Source organism: Adiantum capillus-veneris, chromosome 1, assembly GCF_014529385.1.
Source record: "Adiantum capillus-veneris isolate H3 chromosome 1, ASM1452938v2, whole genome shotgun sequence".
In the NCBI taxonomy this organism is placed as follows: domain Eukaryota; kingdom Viridiplantae; phylum Streptophyta; class Polypodiopsida; order Polypodiales; family Pteridaceae; genus Adiantum; species Adiantum capillus-veneris.
In genome coordinates this window covers 1,463,368-1,478,881 of record NC_140931.1, presented here as the reverse complement: position 1 = coordinate 1,478,881, position 15,514 = coordinate 1,463,368, and the positions used below count along the sequence as shown (strand labels likewise).

The following is a 15,514-nucleotide window of genomic DNA, read 5'->3' as shown; positions in this document are numbered from 1 at the left end:
AAAGACCATGTATTCCTCATAAAGACCAGCCTCAGCATTATAAATTTCCATTCGTCCGAGTAAATAGAACCCTCAAACCATTCAGCAGGACACTTTATCCAAACCCACGACCATATTAGCATCTGAATGTTGAGTGATGTCCGCATTGCCCTGATTCAACATTGGTTTCAAGTACGCATGCTTCACCCTCAAATTCTGGTCTCTCTGTATCCTTGAGTGGCAGATGAGCTACAACAACTTCATCGCCAGCATGTAAAGATGCTGACACTGATACACTTTCTTCCAAAATACCAAAGCAGGGCACATTGTCATTCCAGCCTAAAATAGGAATAAAAAGCCAGCAACTCAATCACCTTCATTTAAACACTTGAGAAACAAATGAAACAATGGAATTGCATACTCCATCTGTGGAGGACCAAAAGGCAGAAATTTACAAACCAAAACCAGATAAAATTATTTTGAACGTAATTTGTACATCAAGGACAGATCGGTAGGCTTCGACATGCAAAGCCTCACTACTCATAATCCAGCCAAGTACTATAAAAGATTTCTTGTGTGTGTGTGGGCACCTCTTTGTGTGTATCCAGATTACATGTGCTGTGCATGTGCTCCTCATTCACCCCCCATTCTGGTGTACCTGCTCGTGTACAGCTTTGCATAAAAATATCAGGAGAATACCCATAAGCCTGAGTAGATTAATCAAGTCCAGACATGACAATATCCAATGTAAGTAAGATTCTCAGCATTGTAGCGTGCCGCAAATTACAACACACAAAGTGGACCAAAATGTAAATATAGACAATATCTGTTAACAAAATCATCGATACAAAGTAGGCCATGACGACTTCCAAAGTTTGCCATTAATACAATAAAAGGTGAACACAACATCGACCTAAACCATGGCCTATCCAAGTGTGACCTCACCCAAAGCCTTGTTCAACCAAGCATTGAGTTTCTGTCTCGTGAACTCGACCTCTTCATGCGCAAACCAATTCTTTTTTAACTGAAAAGAACACAAAGCATTAGAAAGCAAAAAAGTAGTGAGAGTTCACACTATAATGAGTGCTTAAGACAAGCGATTACCAAATTTCCTTGAGGCTTTTGATCTTTAAGAGTGGTCTTTATCAATAACCTCATTGCTGTCATCACATAATAACCACAGTCGGTAGAATTTGGCTGCTGAGGACACTATAGCCAACAAACATGTGTATAAGTCAATAGCAGAAAATTCACTACGCAATGCAATAGCACACAACCCTAAATTGTGCCATAAACCTGTGCAGTGAGGAGTTCGCAAGCTTCCCGCAGATCTTCAAGTTCTTCTCTAACTTGAAGGTTTGAACAATGCTTACTAAAATGCTTTAGTACCCTTCAAACACAAGCAATTGATTAATTAAAATTATGCAAACAATGTGAACATTATGTTTAAAGCAAAAACAATGCATACCTAGACACGTGTGGTAAGAGTCTCTCCATGCAGACAATCGAAAGAGAGTCAAAGAGAAGTATAGCTGAACGTCGTCGAGAAAGAGTGGGTATGCGTATGAGATGGGCATTGTAAAATGCCACAAGAACCCAATGTGATCTATGTAAAGAACACACATTCAGACTTGAAGCTTTGACAGTTTTGATACTACGAAAATACATAAAAGTAAAACATCCATACCCATCCAAAACGGGGAAGAAGGTAAATACGTGAGCTCCTAAATCAGGTGTCCCAAAGAAATTGCTAAACGTATGATCTCCTATAGCAGGCTCAGAGACAAATGGGAACCACAAGCTGTCTACCCACCACACACCTGAGAGAACTTCGGGCGGCAATATGCTTTCCATCCACCTATGAAGGATGAGATACACAAGTGAACAAAGCAAAAAATCTATAATGTTACTTAGGCATAAAGTTTATTTCCTTACAATGCAAAAAGGTTGATCGTTTTTGTAGAAGCTTCAAGATCTAGAACATCATCAATGGCATGGGCATCTAACCCCGACTCAAGCCCAGATCGAGAAGACCGCAAAACAAAAGTGACTCCCTTACGGCACCTATGAAAAAATGCACACACTTACACTGTTTGTTTTTCTAATTACACTTGCAAGATTTACATGCAAAAGAGTAAATCTACGTTAGTAACACACCTATCCAAGAACTGATCCATATTGCAGTGATCAATCTCACACACAAGGCGATCATGGCTCACCAAGAAAGAAATGGTCTCGACATGCACAAAGCTAGCGGTCGATGATGAAACCGGCTACAATAACATTCAAATTATAGCTTGAAATAAATGTAAAAACTTGTCACTATAAAGAGAATGTGAGTGTGTAGTCAAGGAAAGTAAACTTACGATGGCAGACTCATCATCTGAAACTTTAATACCCTCTTTGTCGTCGCTCTCGTTTTCTTCTCAAGGAATGTCAGCGTCATGTGGAACTCCATAAGCACGGGGTTTGTATCCGCGCTTAATTTTTGCCTCTAGCTTTGTTATCCTACTTGGTATGTTTGCTTCCCATGCAGACTTTTGCGCTTCAATCCATGACTCTTCCCACTCTATTTGCGATTTTCCCTCTTTGTCAAAGACTCTTTCCCACTCTTTTGTTGCCCGCACTTGTAAATCTTTGTGAAATTTTCTTCGTGCCGCCCTAACTTTATATGCAATATCTCCAAACCTTGTAACGCATTGGCGTTTAGATCTAGGAGACACTGGTCGTGGTGGCCGTTCACTGGTTTTAGGACGTCCTGTTTTGTGCTCTAGAACGTGAATATTTGTGATTTTGTGCACATTCTTTAAATGCCTAATAAGAAGGCATCGCCTTTCGTAAGAAACCTTTTGGTCAATACATGTTTGCGATGCATGACACTCACGAATAACCTTCCCATTTGTTCCCATAACCTCAATGAATGGAGTCAATTCCTGACAATGAGACGGAAAACAACATTCAATTTTTCCCTGGCCGATTACATGCTTCAAAAGCACCAAAAATCTCCAAAGATACGCGCAATTTATGTCGACATTGTGTGGCATTCTGAGAAAAGTAAGCTCGTAGACATACCTCATGATTCGCCATCAGCTTATTGTAGAAGTACTACACCCTATACTCCCCTTGAGTTGAAGCCGCAAATATTTGTAATCCCGGTGAAAGTAATCTCTACACACCTATGAAATTACTCAGAATTGACCCTGGGCTTTGAAGTAATCTCTGCACACCTATGACAGATTTCAGATGCTCAGCAAGAAAGAAGCATATAGACGTGACCGGTGAAGAGGGACGAGCATAGACCCATAAAGATTGTTGTGCTAAGGCCAACATATGCTTTAAGAATACCAGACACAGGGCCTCTATTCCTTCAAAAATTCCTCACAACATGCACATCATTGGCAAACATATGCGATAAATGCAAAACAAGGATCAAATCTCAACATTGACATCTTAATATCTATCTTTCTTCAATGACCGTGTGAATGATTCCAAAATTGGGTGATATGCAAGCCATGCGAGACAGTCTTTTACATATACACCTCTAATTTCTGTAGAAGCATGATTCAACCCTCAACCACATTCTAACACTGTTGACCCTCATTTCATTTGCTGCTTAGAGGTATTTCTGGTTTTAATTCACTGTATTAACAATAGCTTAAAGTACTCAACGAACAATGCATGAAATGAGAGCACTCACAATGACCAACTTTCGTGCAGGTTCGGCAGAAGCAGTCAAGCAGGAATCTCGGCATACGACAACACCTTGCCTCACATGGACAGCATATCTCCGAATGAGGACAGCATTCCCCATGTCACTCAATCCGTGCAGGTTCGTCGTATGCAGTCAAGCAGGTTACACAGCATACGACAGCCCTTCGTGCAGATTTCATAGCAGCACCTCACGGATTTTTTTGGGCCACCCTCAGCGCTCACTATGCATGCCCGACTGTGTGTAAAACTGGCTCTGCAGTTCGAGCAGGCAGTGTTGCGCAGGCATCTTGCCCGACTGTGTGTACTGCAGGCTCTGTAATGCAGTGTCGCGCAGAGTCGAGTAGGGCAGTGTCACGCAGTGTCAAGCAAGGCAGTGCCCGCTGGTTTGGGCAACCCGACTGTGTGTCGCGCAGGTTCCCCGCAGGTCTCCTGAATCAAATTTCGTCGGCAGGGCTTTTTGGCGCAGGAGGATTTGGGCGCGTATAGCTAGGCGGATTACTTTTTGCATGTCGCTTTCCTCTGCGCCCCCAAAATTCGAAAGGTCTCCTGAATCAAATTGAACGGTCGATTTAACTCCCACCCTTGATCCCTTGAGTTCGACCCCATGTTACATATAGACGAGGGGCTACCTCCACCTAGGGGGGTTGGGTAATTTCAAAAGTTGTACGTAATTCTTAAGAACAGAACAGGAATTTATTTTTAAGGCCTTTTCGGCTTCCGTCCTTAAACCAAGTCCACCGAAGCATGGAGGAGATGTTAGATTAATTTGAGAATATAGAACCGCTCACAGTACTGATGATCTGGCAAAGCCTTGCTCGTTACAATCTTATTCTTATTACAAAAAGTGATGATGATCATCTATTCCCTGGTCGCCAAGCGTCGTCTCGTGATTAGAAGAGGATTGTGCATCATTGACCAGCCGACGGGCTTCTTCTTTCTCGTTCGAATACCTGCACGTACGAATATTTTCAACTAATTAATGACCATACCGCTACCATTTTACTCAAACGATAGTGAAGTCTCTTAATCTTCTGGTGGTAATTAGTCGTACATGGACAAGATGGTGACCCAGACAAGCTCCACCATGTCCACCCACAGCAAGCGCTGCTCCACAGGCACAAATCCATAGGTGATGAGATGGGCAAACGGCCACAACTTCCACCCAGCCTGCGTACAGTAAGAAAATTCCACGATCCCATATATTGCCAGCTGATCATTGCATGCTTGTCGTGTATATATTGGACGTTTTTTCGCAGGAGAAATGCTGGTAATAAGCAGGATAGAGTACGTACCGTGAGGAGAGGGCAAAAGGTAGATTTGAGCTCGGCGGCAATGGTAAGAGGCGACTCCAGGCGCAAGAGGCCCAGCACCACGAAGTATACACTATTCCAGAAGCCCGACCAGATGGTCTGGTCGAACGCCACTTTCAGTGGTACCACCCACCATTCCTTGAAGGGGAAGAGCGCCTACAGTATAGTACGCAGCATTCAACATTCATGCAACATTAAAATGAAAATCAATCCACAACGTCCCTTGTCATCATCAACAATCGACTTAATTCATGTCAATGCTGTTAGTCGCGACTCACCTCACACAAGTGGTAGTAATAGTGCGAAAGAGAGCCGTGCAAGCAGAAGCCCACTAAGCCTGATCGAAACATGCGCTCCCTCTTGAAGTCGAGCATCGGTTTTCCCTCGCAACACTGTTTGAACCCGTCGAAAATATTATTAATAAAAGTCAGGCTCAGACGTACACAGTATAAGCATCATGCTCTGATCATAGATTATAGTTAATATACCTGCGCAATCCAGTCTCCAATAGCGTAGACGATCCCGCTTATCATCATCTTGGCCAGCAAGGGATTGCTCTTAAGACCTTCCTCATACGCACGCCAATTGTGCAAAGGAGCATATCTCAGTATCTCATACACAGTCCATCCCTGCACAGATTAAGATGGATTAGCTAACTTAAGCGCAGCACGTACGTACGTATTTAAGCCTGACAAAGATTTCACTACATTGCCCATCTGCACATACGTGCCAATAGTCGTGATCCACGGTGAGAATCTTGGTGGTGGCGTAAAAGGCAGCAGCGCCAACCATGAGTACGTTGATCGCACGGTCCATCTGTTGGCGCCCCTCATGATCAGTAAGGGCGGCCGGCACAACTGTGGTGGTGTCCGGGAGTTGCCGCTGCTGATCCTGAAGAGCGATCTGCACGCTGGCATTAACGGAGGCTGCCACCACGTGCACTTCTTCCGAGGGCGTACTTGCCCCATGAGGGCTGGCGGCGGTGGTGCTCAGCAGCTCGAACGCCATGAGAGGCACGTTACTGTCTGCTGCTCCACCAACTACATTAACTGCCCCGTCCACCAACTGCCTACCTCCTCCATTGCTCAAAGGTACCAGCTGCACATTATCAGTACTAGTTAGATCGTTCATTCCCTGGGCCTGTACCCACGCTGCTGCAGCTGCCATGTATGCTGTCCGCTGTTGCAGCGCCAAGTCCAGCGCCTGCTGATCCGTCCTGTAGCCACTGCCGCTCAAAACGTCAGTGCTTGTGGGAACGTGTAAACCAGAATGACTATTGTTAGTGATCAGCGACCTATCTGCATGAACTGCCAACAATACTTGCACACGCTTAGGCGTACTCGGCTTGAATATCATGCAGCAGACCGCTCTACTGAAGGACAGTGGCTGACTCTCGTTCTGTTTTGGGCGCGTTACAGGTTTGCTGTATGAGCCAGTGGCGATACTCGATGATCCTGTAGCTAAAGCTTCTATCTGCGCACATGCACCAGAACGAGCCGGACCTGCTAAGGTGTCTATGGACACAGCTTCCATCAAATTATGACGAGCAGCTCAAGCCTCACTTCAGTCACAGTCTCCTCCCCCCACAGTCACAAACACACAGACTCCGCACGCACTTGCACTGGAGTGAACTCCCGAGTCCCTCAGCTGATCAGACTAGCTACGCTCTACTCACTGTGCAGTGCTACGAAAGCGACAGTCTAAAGCTCCTCGGCAATTCAGCGCTACGCTGCCACGCACACACATTGAGCCCTTACATTGTCCACCTGGAATGCACTTCATCCTCGCCACGTCCGTTATGTGAAACCCGTTTGCAAGCCAAACTATCCAGCTTGTCCTTTCTGTATCCTGGGCTCTCGATCCCTCACTCCGTCCTTGCCAATCTACATGTGCCCTCCTTTCACCAGCACCACGTGTCCCTCATATTCTACCATTTTAATCATTTCCATTCTTGGCACATTTTTCTCAGGTCAATGAAGACCCGGTCATGGGATCTACCATGGAGAGTTGGACGCACGAAATGCTAGGTAGACTAGGCCGTCCAAGGGGCGTGTACGAGTTTACTTTTTTGTCCGAGTTTACTTTTCCATACGAGAGATTATAAGATTTTGTTTGGGCTTAATGGACAACTAAACACAGGCGCCCATTTGGTTAGCTCATTGCGCTACCGTTGCCTAGGCGGTGAATTCAAATCGAGGGAAGGTGTTGGCCCAAGCCATTTTGTTGAATGTCCGTCCTCCTCTAGATCCATGTGTGTACTTGTCTGTCGTTGATCCCATGGTGGGGACTTCAATGAAGATCCCGTGTTCTTTAGTCTAGTGGGACCAACCCTCTAAAAATAATGACGTACCAAAATGCACGTGATTTGTGACAATGAGATTTTTGACATTAGAACCTAGTCTCACCTTAGCAAGAAAGGATGTTTATCTTGACTAAATTCGCTATGGTTGGGACCTACATCGATCAACTTATATACAGTACAGACCGTACTCACAGGCTCTCCGTGAGGGCCATCTTCCAAAACTAACCTAGAATAGCATGTGCATTCAAGAGGTATTCTTGAGACACCAGTATCTCTACACACATTAAACCTACTTATTTTTCTGCTACCTTCTTTTCAAGATTCCAATTTTTTCCTCCTCATATAAATGTACTTGTGTAACTATTTGAGGTTAAAGTAACCCTTGCCGATAACACATTTTGAGGTGGATCCCAGTGAGAAAGCTCTTAGAGCGCACGAGTAGATTGAGCCCTATCCGAGACTGCTTTAAATTAGGTCCTTGTTTTCCTTTGGCAATATCCTACGTCTACGTTTATTTATAAGATCTTGCTTTTCCTTTAGGGTCACCAAGATACTACTGCCTTACACAAGAAAGGTATAATTTGTGTTAAAATAATATTTACTCAATACGAATAAGAAATATGGATGGTTGTGTAAGCATTGCTTGATATCGAGGCTATGTCACTTGCTTGGTGGTTTTGGCTGTAGGGGAGATGTGGGGCCACGTTGTCAAGAAGTGCGTAGTACGGTTAGAAAAGCGTCGGGCCTCTAACTGTGAGGATTGATAAAAATTCTAGCCATGAAAGATTCACTTTGAAAAGGAGCCAAGATCAAATAAAACTCTTGTGTGTGTGTGATGATTTGGTGTAGCATCGCTCCTAATTGCACGGATGCAGTGCTCTTTCGCCTTGATAGAAAGCTTAAACCAACGCCTCAATTCTTCGTCATAGCAATTTCATGGAATATTTAGAGTTTCATTAGAGAATCCCAAGTAGTTATTTGAAGATGGGAACCCTTAATTGGATCACCCACCGTTGCACGATTATAGGGTTGGAACAGTGCAAGACTACACTAGCACACCATAGAAGCAGGCTTTATATCCCTTCTTCCCTTGGCTAAAAGTGCTGATTTTCTTCTTTACAAAGCTCCCCACACACTAGCAGTAGTGTACACCATCATTGATGTTGCATTTTGAACCTTATATTGTCATTTTTTTGTTATTTTTTACCATTTGATGGTCTTTTTTGACTATTTTTAGCCTAAAATTACCCTATTTTGCCCATTAAAAGCCCAAACAAGCTGGGAAAATTACCAAAATTTGTGGCAAAATCAAATAGTGATCAAATTTCGTATCGAATCTCATTTTCCACTTGGAAAGAACTTTGGAAACATCTGTTATAACCTGCGTATGAAACCTGCTATTTTTTGCCAAAAATCGCTTGCATTGAACTTTCTAGGCAAAACGAGCGTGCCACTTTAAATCACTTGACATTTGTACATTACTAAATAAATTTAAGCATGTTTTAATGTGATAAAAACCGCATCAGTGCCACATCTTGGGCCTCGTTGTCCTGCAAGGTATGTACACACTGGTGTAGGCAAAGTGTGTCGACCATAGAAAGTGGCATAAGCAGCTATTGTCAGGCTAGATAATACATGGCAAAGGGATACAGAAGCTACAAAGAGCCTGGGCAGATAGGTAGCTAATGATGTGTATGAATGCGATTTTATAGACCTAAAGGACACAAGAGAGGGCCTGACAGGGTAGTAGGTAAAGGAGGATGAGAGTGCAAGTTTTTTCTAGAGGATGAGGAGATGGAAGGGCTAAACACGGCTCATCAAACGGAGCCACAATGTGAAAGATATGGCAGTTTGAAGCTAGAGATGTTGATCCTTGTCAGATAGGGCAGGTGATCTCAGGTAATTTGAGCGAGTTTGGAGCTATGTGTGTGTAGAGCTTGAATTATGAAGCATGTTGGTATTTTCAAGTCGGCAATCAAACTCTTGGATGTGAAGATATTAGCAGGTGAAGTTTTGCTAATGGACAATTCTGGGGTCACTTTGACTGTTTTTGAAGCTCGATGGGATCTACAAAGGTAGTGGAAACTGTGTGGAGCCAGCAAGAGAAGATTGCATGCCAATCGGAGCCCAGAGCGCGTAGTTATGGCCAATGGAAGTTGGCAGTTTGGGGACGACCAAGGATGATCTGGTATTTTTTATCATTTTGGCACTCGTTGTTCAACGCCCAATAGAGGTTGGAGTACGAAAAGGTTTACAAATATTAAAGTTTAAAAGGTTGACTCTCGATCGGTCTTCACAGCTTGATAGCTGAATCTCTAGGCAGTGAATGGAAGGTGTCCAAAGTAGAAGCAAAAAGAGATTTTTGGTGGAATGTTTTGGGGATTTATGAGGTCTTGAGGGTGCATTGCACCACTGAGTGACAAATGGAAAGAATAGAGAACCCACCTGCGGGGTTTGTGAATTGATGTTTGGGGTATATTATCTAAAATGGGCACCCCTATTTGACAATGGTGATGTGTAGAGAGAGCTTGTGGATCTCGTTGGCAATGGAGTTCTCCCTCTGGCGCTGGGTTGATGACCCTTTGGGCACTATGTGCCTTTTTGTGGTGGTTTTGGCTGCTTTAGGTGCCCGCAAGCATTCAGTGGCACGTTTAAATTCCTGGGGGATATGTGATCAAAATGTGCCCCAAGAAGGCGCGCTGCCTCTAGTTGTGAGATGTGTGTGTGCATGTGTGTGTGTGTGTGTGTGTGTGTGTGTGTGTGTGTGTGTGTGTGTGTGTGTGTGTGTGTGTGTGTGTGTGAGAGAGAGAGAGAGAGAGAGAGAGAGAGAGAGAGAGAGAGAGAGAGAGAGAGAGAGAGAGAGACTTTGATGGATTTCAAAGCTTTTGGGAGGAGAGGTTTGATGGCATAGAGCTTATTGGAGCTCTGCTATGATAGTGAGATGTGTTGTGTTAAGGCTCAAGGGAGAGAGAGATCTAAAGGCTTTAAGGAGCTTGGGATAAAGATCCCCCTTCCTTAGACTACCTGTTCTCCCCCTTATGATTCTCTTTTCTCTCCTTTTTCATGCAATACCACCTTCTAAATTTAGCTCTTCATTTTCCTTCCCCTACCACTAGCAATATTGCTAGTAGAGGGCGGGCACTACCCTTTGCTAACGTGGCAAGTGGCTTCTGCAGCAGTGCCAAATGTGGCAAAAACAGGACCAAATAGGGGGGCCTAGGGCTGTTGAGAAAATCTCATCCTTTGACGGCATCATCCAAGCTCCACAACGCTCCTCACGAGCCCTTTATCCTCCTTTCCCTTCTGTGCTCCTTTTAGCTTGCCACTACCTCACAACATTTGGCTTACATGTTAACCAAAGAATTGCCTATTCCATTTTGTTTCTCCAATATGACGACCAAAGCACTACCAAGAATGACATCTTTCTTGCAAACCGTGATCGAAAATCTGCTTGTAATTTCTCTCAGCCCTATCAATGTCTGCGAGGCCACTCACCTTAAGATGCAAGTATAAGTGATTTTATTTCGAGAGATGCCAGTTGAGAGCTTCCTATCCAACCCTGGTTGGCATATCCCAAAATCAATGCTCCTCAAGCACATTTGTGCTTTTCGAAGCATACCATATTTGACATCATTATTAATCAAACACTTCCAAACACGCCATTCTTCTCCAAAATTCCCTGACGATTTCATCAATTAATGCATTCCAAGTGATGACAGTCTCGATGGAAGTGCTTCAAGAATTGTCCGAGCTTTTATAAAAGCTTCACACTTAGCATATAGGTCAACCCCAAACACTACCAAGCCATAATATTCAACTTATATTTAGCATTGAGCCTTTCTTATTCTGGAGCCGTGGTCACTTCTCAATAAATGTATAAGCTTCAAATAGACTTTATATGCATCCCTATTCTCTTTTTCCCATTATGGAAGTGGAGCTGCACAACAATCACCCCGGCCTCTGAACATTCGGCTTATACTTAGCATTGAACCTTGCTTATTCTTGAGCCCTGGTCACTTCTCAATAAATGTATAAGCTTCAAATAGACTTTATATGCATCCCTTTTCTCCTTTTCCCATGATGGAAGCGGAGCCGCACAACAACCACCCCCTCTGAACCTGCACAGCCTCCGGTCTGTGCCAGCTGTTCTTCAATATGCATCTATATACAATAAGCACATAAATCTCTTTTCCATCATCAAGCTCACATAATTGATAAGTACATGTAAATAAAATAAGGCTTAAGCCCTATCATCAATGATCTGGCTCAATCATTATGTAGCAGACCATCGCAAATCTTTGAGCCGTGTTTGCCGTATCTCCAAAGTACTTAATTCTGGAAAAAATGTTTATTGAACCCGTTCAGACTCAAGTTCTTTAGTTAATTATGCACACGGCTTAACCATCAAGCTTGATTAAGGTAACTCTGTCAAGATCAAGTATGCATTTGTCTGTCTACACATGGAATGGTTGTCAAGTCCTTCGTTTCAAGTTTTGGCTGTAGAACCAACTCAGAAGATGTGAAGATACTTCATAAATTGTCCAAAGAATTCAACTGGAAGCTAGCCATGTAAGCATACTGACCATAGAACCAAAAGAATTTTTTCACTTATCATAAATCCAAAAACAAAAGCTAGTGCCAAAAGCAACCTACTAGAAGAAATAACTAATATTCTTGAATCTGCAAGCTGCACTTCAATAGCCCCCACGATCAAATGGGATAAGGAGGAATTTCCCCAGAAGCTGGAGTAGCATAATATCCACATGAGCACAAATTTCTTGTATCAATCAACTTCAAGCATTTCTCTTGCAAATATATTATTGTTGGATCCAAAAGAAAGCCACCACAATGTATAGCCAAAAGTAACCATCCGTATTGAACCTACATTTAAAGTTCCCTAGAACCTCGTGGATAAAATACTATTAAGCAACTTAAGCTCGTTACCGGCAACAAGCCTGAAAGAGCATTGACTCCCTTTTAATGGCACCATCACTGACATAAGCATCATTAGAAAAAATAGCACCCAAATCCTACCATGATTGGCATACTGTCCAAGGAAATGAAGAAACATGTACACCTTTTTTAGTACCCATGGTAATTTAGTATCATCACCCCCTCTAGCTTCATAGCCATCGTGAAGAACCTTGGAACAATTTGGACTTATATCAACAGAGGCATCTTTACTTGGGAGTCGAGCTTGATCATGGAAAATAGCTTTAGCTTGTAAATCTTCATCTATAGCATCCTTAGGAAAACCACTCTTCAAAGACTCAACATTGATCAGAGTTGTAGGAGTTACCTCCTCTTTTAGCCCTGGTATAAGCATAGAAGTAGAATCCCCATGGATAACCTACTCACAACTGACATGATCTAGAAAATCTTCAAACTCATCAATGTGTCCTCTCCTTCATCATCTACGTCCATGATACTTAACAAACTATCATAACAATACAAAGGTTCATTTGGCACCCCCTCTGAAGGGATACCCTGAAGCATATCATGTGTCGTCTCTTGAGCCTCCTGCACTTTTCTAGATAATGTGTATATAATAGCTTTATTGATGAAATCATTTGTAGTAAACCATTTTCCTAGTCAGCTATAGTGCTGATAGATCCATTACTATTCTATAGATGCTCATCTTCTTGATGAACTTTTATAGAACATGCCACGCCATGGTCAATAGCTTGAAAAACACTTAATGTACAATCAACATCTTCACTGGAACCATTATTGGAGGTAGCTTCCATGCGAGCAATCTTTGAAAAAAATTCATATATTACTATTTCAACATTAAATTCATTGTTTACCTTTGATAGGTTGCTCAAAATATGGTCCTTTGAGACTGAATTTGCTACTTCCAAATCCGTATTTCCTTAGCGGCTTTACCTCTTGCAAAAATGTGTTCCCAAAATTCGTCATAGTTGAGGAACTGCATCTGATCCCCTTCACCTTTACTAAAGAAAATCTTGCTTATGTGTTTCAAATGTGATCTGGGAAGGCGTGGGGCCTCTAGCTATGAGAGGTGTGTGAGAGCGACAACCTCATACACAATCAATGTAGACGAAGCTTAAACACCTGAATCTGACAGCTTGAATAAGATTATGAAACTTGATTGCCCAACGTGGACTATTAACAACACCACTACTTAAATTAAATGCTAATTGAGGAGTTTAATCTCCTTACATCAGTTTAACGTGACTTAATTTAGGTGATGATAGAGAAAAAAAACTTTAGTTATCTCGATGATGATAACATTGAGGTGGATGATAATAATATTGAGGATGACGATGCTTTTCCGCTTGCCCTAATTGGCCTTAAGAACTCTACAAATTTCATTCTTTCTCTCTGTGATAAATTCAATTCTCATCAAGAAGTCTTCAAAGTTTTCTCCTATGTTTGCTTTCCACCCTCAGGGGGGTGCACTATGTAATCATGTCAATGTATAACGTGAGTTCAAAGAAAAGGTTTTAAAATGCAAAACATTTAGGCAATTTAACAAAGATACATTAAAACAAGGGGTTTTTATATTCAATTTTGAAAAAAAATCCTAAAATAAGGGGTCATATTATTCATTGAGACATGTTAAAAGAGGGGTTTTTTTAATACGCCGTGAATGCACGTTATATAAGGGGGTACTGAATGGTGAACCCCCCAAGTTTCCACCGCCTTTAGGAACTCTCTAAAACTTCGATTCTCTAATTTCCTTCCTTGGCCTTCCAAGCTTGCCTTGATTCTCTTCCTCTCCTTCATTCCTCCCTTCTTGCTTCAAGGTAGAGAGAGAGAGAGAGAGAGAGAGAGAGAGAGAGAGAGAGAGAGAGAGAGAGAGAGAGAGAGAGATTAAATGACAGAGCAAGAGGGCAATGTATGGAAATTAAGGAAGAAATGTGAGGATATACGATTAACTATGGCTCAATTAATATCACGCTAATAAGCTTGAGCTTAACAATAGAGAGAGAGAGAGAGAGAGAGAGAGAGAGAGAGAGAGAGAGAGAGAGAGAGAGAGAGAGAGAGAGAGAGAGAGAGAGAGAGAGAGAGAGAGAGAGAGAGAGAGAGAGAGAGAGAGAGAGAGAGAGATACTTTAATGTATTTCAAAGCTTTTGAGAGAGAAAGGTTTGACAGTATAGAGCTTATCGGAGCTCTGCTATTATAGTGAGATGTGTTGTCTTATGGCTCAAGGGAGAGAGAGACCCCCCTTGCTGAGAGTGCCCGTTGTCGTCCCACTCTGCTCCCATGACAAGAAAATGAGCAAAGGGATGCCAATCAAGTGTATTTGAATCCTACATGATTATTCATGAGCAGTTATAAGGGCTTGCTAACAAGCCAATTTTAAGTTAAAAGTGTGCAAGATGCAGCTTTAACGGCTAGAAGATGTCTTGGTAATGTTAAACAGTGAGTATGCTTGAAGTGTTCATAGCTGGAATTTTATTAATCAAAGTTGAAGTACTCAAAGTGCTTTATAGGCATGTCTTTACAACTCGCCAATCGAAGCTACAGATAAGAAGTTATGATAGTTTTAAGTTGAGTCAGTAGCAGATCCGTACCGGATTGGGCACCAGCCGATGAAAGGTTGAGGATGATAGGAAAGCACGGGTCCAAAGTGCTCACTTCCAGGAGCATGTCGGTATTTCCAGTTCATCAATCGGGGTTTCAATTGACAAGATATGGTCAGTTTAAGTATCACCGGGGGCCAGTTCCGTACTGCCCTTGTCGCCTTGATCAGTCAAGTTCATGTGGTAAATTTTGAGCTTCAAACAAATTCTGGGAAATGGAGCCGCCAGAACAGAATTGGTGGTAACTAAGGCCGTCTCCATTATCAATGAATTTTCGAGTTGGTTAGTATACATACTTAATGCATTGCCCGATCTATATGCCAAATGTTTCCGTTATGGAAGCATAAAAAGATTTGATGAGTTCACTGTGGAATGCCCAATATGTACGCCAAATGTGGCCGTTATGGAAGCATAAAAATATTTGATGAGTTCATAGTGCATTGCTTTGTTCGATATGTATGCCAAATGTGGTGCCCTTAAAAAAAAAAAACAAAGGGCCGTCCACTAAACTATGGCCACCCAAGGGCCATGGGCAATATGTGAACCAAATGTGATGCCCTTCAAACATTGGCCAAGGGCCTCAACCTATGGCCGCCCAAATGTTGAACCGGAGACGAGACACGAGATGAGGGAGCAGAGAGAGAGACAACACCAACATCTGC

General features: G+C 42.7%; 2 protein-coding genes across 2 annotated transcripts; both read right to left on the bottom strand.

The window, feature by feature from the left end:
* Nucleotides 1–818: 818 nt before the first annotated feature.
* On the bottom strand, nucleotides 819–2,888 carry LOC147464206 (uncharacterized). The gene is made up of 9 exons (XM_086508456.1): nucleotides 2,492–2,888; nucleotides 2,346–2,401; nucleotides 2,137–2,252; nucleotides 1,915–2,043; nucleotides 1,667–1,837; nucleotides 1,448–1,585; nucleotides 1,276–1,369; nucleotides 1,084–1,188; nucleotides 819–1,003 (listed from the first exon to the last, which is right to left on the bottom strand). Exons 1-9 carry the CDS (start codon nucleotides 2,886–2,888, stop codon nucleotides 905–907), a joined length of 1,305 nt encoding a protein of 434 aa, XP_086364582.1. The 3' UTR covers nucleotides 819–904.
* Nucleotides 2,889–4,525: 1,637 nt separating this feature from the next.
* Nucleotides 4,526–5,819, bottom strand: LOC147464205 (uncharacterized). Its single transcript, XM_086525027.1, has 6 exons — nucleotides 5,727–5,819; nucleotides 5,489–5,629; nucleotides 5,279–5,392; nucleotides 4,983–5,156; nucleotides 4,742–4,857; nucleotides 4,526–4,640 (listed from the first exon to the last, which is right to left on the bottom strand). Exons 1-6 carry the CDS (start codon nucleotides 5,814–5,816, stop codon nucleotides 4,526–4,528), a joined length of 750 nt encoding a protein of 249 aa, XP_086381153.1. The 5' UTR covers nucleotides 5,817–5,819.
* Nucleotides 5,820–15,514: the final 9,695 nt, after the last annotated feature.

What these genes read in the sequence shown, in the direction of transcription:
- LOC147464206 (XM_086508456.1), bottom strand. Translation starts at nt 2,888, where the DNA reads ATGGGAACAAATGGGAAGGTTATTCGTGAGTGTCATGCATCGCAAACA. An exon ending in ATGGGAAGCAAACATACCAA is followed by an intron (nt 2,402 to 2,491) that starts GTAGGATAACAA and finishes TTCCTTGAGAAG; the next exon opens with AAAACGAGAGCGACGACAAA. An exon ending in AAAAGCCTCAAGGAAATTTG is followed by an intron (nt 1,004 to 1,083) that starts GTAATCGCTTGT and finishes TGTTCTTTTCAG; the next exon opens with TTAAAAAAGAATTGGTTTGC.
- LOC147464205 (XM_086525027.1), bottom strand. Translation starts at nt 5,816, where the DNA reads ATGGACCGTGCGATCAACGTACTCATGGTTGGCGCTGCTGCCTTTTAC. An exon ending in TTGGAGACTGGATTGCGCAG is followed by an intron (nt 5,393 to 5,488) that starts GTATATTAACTA and finishes GGGTTCAAACAG; the next exon opens with TGTTGCGAGGGAAAACCGAT. An exon ending in TGGGTCACCATCTTGTCCAT is followed by an intron (nt 4,641 to 4,741) that starts GTACGACTAATT and finishes TCGTACGTGCAG; the next exon opens with GTATTCGAACGAGAAAGAAG.